This window comes from Loa loa (assembly GCF_000183805.2).
Source record: "Loa loa unplaced genomic scaffold supercont3.198, whole genome shotgun sequence".
Taxonomy (NCBI): Eukaryota; Metazoa; Nematoda; class Chromadorea; order Rhabditida; family Onchocercidae; genus Loa; species Loa loa.
Genome location: NW_018108378.1, coordinates 1 through 3,866, shown reverse-complemented (window position 1 = coordinate 3,866; position 3,866 = coordinate 1). Strand labels below are relative to the sequence as shown.

The 3,866-nt window shown below is 26.5% G+C and overlaps 2 protein-coding genes across 2 annotated transcripts; one reads left to right on the top strand and one right to left on the bottom strand.

Annotated features, from left to right (window-relative positions):
* Positions 1–140: 140 nt before the first annotated feature.
* On the bottom strand, positions 141–335 carry LOAG_13390 (hypothetical protein; the record flags this gene model as incomplete). The annotated part of the gene is made up of 1 exon (XM_003148899.1): positions 141–335. The coding sequence occupies one exon, from the start codon at positions 333–335 to the stop codon at positions 141–143; it is 195 nt and encodes a 64-aa protein (XP_003148947.1).
* Positions 336–1,371: 1,036 nt separating this feature from the next.
* LOAG_13388 (deoxyribonuclease II family protein) lies at positions 1,372–3,719 on the top strand (the record flags this gene model as incomplete). Its single annotated transcript, XM_003148898.1, has 7 exons — positions 1,372–1,472; positions 1,732–1,861; positions 2,027–2,261; positions 2,442–2,639; positions 2,886–2,995; positions 3,296–3,421; positions 3,672–3,719. The coding sequence occupies 7 exons, from the start codon at positions 1,372–1,374 to the stop codon at positions 3,717–3,719; spliced, it is 948 nt and encodes a 315-aa protein (XP_003148946.1).
* Positions 3,720–3,866: the final 147 nt, after the last annotated feature.

The window sequence follows — 3,866 nt, the reverse complement described above, 5'->3', positions numbered from 1 at the left end:
CTTTGCTGATATGAAATGTAAATATTGCCCTACCCGATCTTGGATTCTTATAAAGCCCATCATTCAGACATAAACTTGAATAGAAGCCTTCATGGAAAGAACTTAAAAAATCAGGTAATAAGCCAAGAAGCAAAACAATATCAGCCAAGGCATTGAAAGCATTCCAATAAAAAATGATCGTTGCCAAGCCTTGGCTTCTTTTTCCTTTTCCAAATTCGCGGCATATTGAATACAAACAGCGTATATGCAATAAAGAGAAGTATAAAAAGAGGACGACGTTGTTGTATCCATTCTATCGACAATTGCGCATCATAAGTTAATGGATCCCAGCGCATATTTTAATTAATATGAATGTGAAAAGTGGATGGTAATTTCTATTGGAATGGAAGAAACGAATTGCGCCGATTTGCAAAACTTTGATAATTACAATGTACTGCTGGCCGCTTATATGAAAAGGATTTTTATGAATTTAAATATATGCAAATTATAATTTTAATTATAAATATCGCTACATCGATCATTTCATCTATTAATCGATAATACAAATGCTTGTAGTACATATTTTTTGAGGAATTATAAGCGTTGATAGATTAAAGAATAACAAATTTATCTTAAATAGACGAATTATTGATGGTAATTTTAAGTAACTAATCAATCTATGATACTTTTCAGTTGCGTTTGTTAAATATCATAAATTGGAAGTAATTCAATGATTCCAGGAGTTTCATGTATTAGCAATTCGTTTTGATGAAATTATTCTATCAAATTGTTTGAGTTAATAGCATATAATTTTTAAAGAATAGAAATTTTTTACTTAATTTGAAAAGATAATTTTAATTATAAATATCGTTACATCGATCATTTCATTTGAATCGATAATACAAATCGATTTAATTTAAATCGATTTAATCGATAACCGATAGTATTCTATACTTTTGCAATTTCATACTAATTCATTTTCTTTTGGTATATTTAAACAGATGCTTTAAGATTGAATACCTATCTGAATTTGGTTCAGCTGTCGATAAGTAAATGTTAAAATAAAATTAAAAAAAAAAAAGGAAAGAAATGAATCTATGAAAAAGACTGTCTGTTTTCAACAGCTAATAATAACTGCAGTTAAATATTAAATTATAATTTTGTTAATTATTTGGTTATAAATAAAACTATCTTTAAAGATAACGCATTTCTTATACTTTGTAAATTTTGTAATCTATTTTTAATTCTAATTTAATTCCTTTCTCTGATATATCTACGAAAGATAAATCAAAATTTTGTAAATGATCATTACGGTGTTTACTGTATTTTTGTTACAGTACGATTGCTATAATCATTGTGGTTCTTGCTAATATTTAAAACTATTGCATTCAAATGATTTTTAAAATAACTGTATTGTTATTAATAGCTACAATAAGTGATATTATTAAAGCTCAATTTTTCTGCAAAAATCGTCACGGAAAGCGTGTTGATTGGTTTGTTTGAATTCTTTTTATACACTAATTAATAAACCCATTTTACTAATTAATCAATTAGTATCCCAACAATTTGTTGTTAATTTACTTCTGTTGCTTAATATTACAGGAAATATTGATATGATTACCATAATAAATAATCTAATTTGCATTTAGGATTAATGTACAATCCTCGAATGGATTTGGTATAATTGTGAAGATTAAATTCTCAAAGTTAAAAATACAAACGTTAAAAAGGTTAAAGGTTATGATGTTTTAGGTTTGTCGGATATAAACAGCCCAAAAATAAATCACAGATATATCCAGGTGCAACATTTCATTATGCTGACCAAGATTCCACAGAGTGGGGTTCAGCAGAAAACTTGAAATCACCGAAGAATGCTATTGCTGTAACACTTAAACAGTATTACGGTAGCAAAAAAACAGGTCCTTTTTGATTTGTTAATTGCATACCAATTGAACCCTTTAAAAAAAAAAAAAAAAAACTTTAACAACTGAAATCATACAGTAATACTTGCTAATTTTAATAATTTGATGACAGTTATTCGTTACAGAAACCGTTTTATTTCTTTTACAATGATCAGAAACCGAATAAAGAAAGCAGAAGTCATGGAAATCATGCACATGCAAAAGGTGTCGCTATTTTTGGTGACACTTCTGGCTTTTGGCTCATTCATAGTGTGCCTAAATTTCCGTCACTCAAACATTATTTTTACGCTCAAAATGGTGAAATTTATGGGCAATCATTTATGTGTGTCACATTGAAAACGACATCTATCGAAATATTTGGTAAGCAATTATTTTAAAAGATTTAAATAAAAATTGGAAAAGTATTGAATTTTAAAAAATTTTTTTTTATTTTAAGAAATTTAAGCAAAGATTGTTACCTTAATTTTTTTCATTTTTTTTTGAATTATTTTAAGAAATTCAATTAATGATTGGAAAAGTATTTAATTTCAAAGAATTTAGCAGAAGCGATGAAATATATTTATCCAGCAGTATACGGTATGAATGTGCCTAAAACTTTTTTGGCTCGTTTTCCATTCTTGAATGATTTGAAGCAATTGAAAAAGAAAAATATTGCTAATACATCGTTGATGAAGAATTTCAAGTCCAATGATGGCATGATTTTCTATAATTTCGCAAAAAGTGATAAATATAAGAAAGGTGACGAAGTTTTTGTAATTAATTTTCCAAATAATTTTGACAATAAAATATAAATTTTATTAAAGGTAAGAGGAATAAATCATTGATAATAAATGTTGAAATTTTTAAATTTTATAAGATTAAAAAATTTGGGAAGGAAAAAGATAGATGAGAAAATTTCAGATGGATAATGGATAGATGAGAAATCTTTTCTGTACTTGAACTATTTAGAATAATTAATTGTCAATTAAAAATGAGCTAATTAAGATCTTTATTCGGATATGATAGCAAGACAAATGAAAGTATCACTTTTCACTGAAACATGGATGAACGGTGGTGCGAAAGATTTAGATTCGGATTGTTCAACTGCATATAAAGTAAGTGAACTCGATAATTACATTTTCATTTAAATTTTAAAAATTAAATTTCATCTAACCTTTGAATTTACCAATGGAATTCATAATTTAACATTTCGACTTCCACTAGGGTTCTGCAACATTTTTCGTTAAAGAAGATGTCAAAGTGACTTTCAACATGTCGTTTCTTTTTTTTTTTTTTTTTTTTGTCAACGTGTCGCGTCGTGAAAATGAAAAAATGGTGGAAAGATTGAGAGTGGAAAATCAAAAAAAAAACATTCCAATGTCAACCTTTATTAATTCTCATCATTATTATCTCAGGTAATGAATGTTATGGAATTGAATGTCGCAGGTAACAAATTTGCCAATAAAAATGATCATTCAAAGTGGGCTATTGCTGAAAACGAAACGAAACCACTTGTATGTGTTGGTGACATTAATAGACAGGTAAATGGATTTTGGATAAGTTTTAAACTATCTTTACAATTTTTATCTATCAATAAGATCTGATCATGAATTCTAATTTTAAATTTTAAAAAAATTTTTCTGAAGAGAATAACAATGACATTAATAAGCTAATAATGCTAATAATGATAATAATACTAATGAACAATTTATAACTGAAAGAAATATTATTCAAATTAGGAATCAATATAGTATAAGTTGAAAAAGAAAAACTTAAATGCTCATCTTATAGGAATCACAAAAAAACGTGGAGGTGGAGCGGTATGTTTCGAGAGTGTGAATATTTGGAAATTATATAAAGAATCAATTGTTGAAATAGAAAATTGTAAAGTTTAAATGATCAAAATGAGAAGAATTAATTATAAATTTTATTATTTCTTTAAAATGTAATAATCATATAAAAATGAAAGATTTTAAAATAACAACG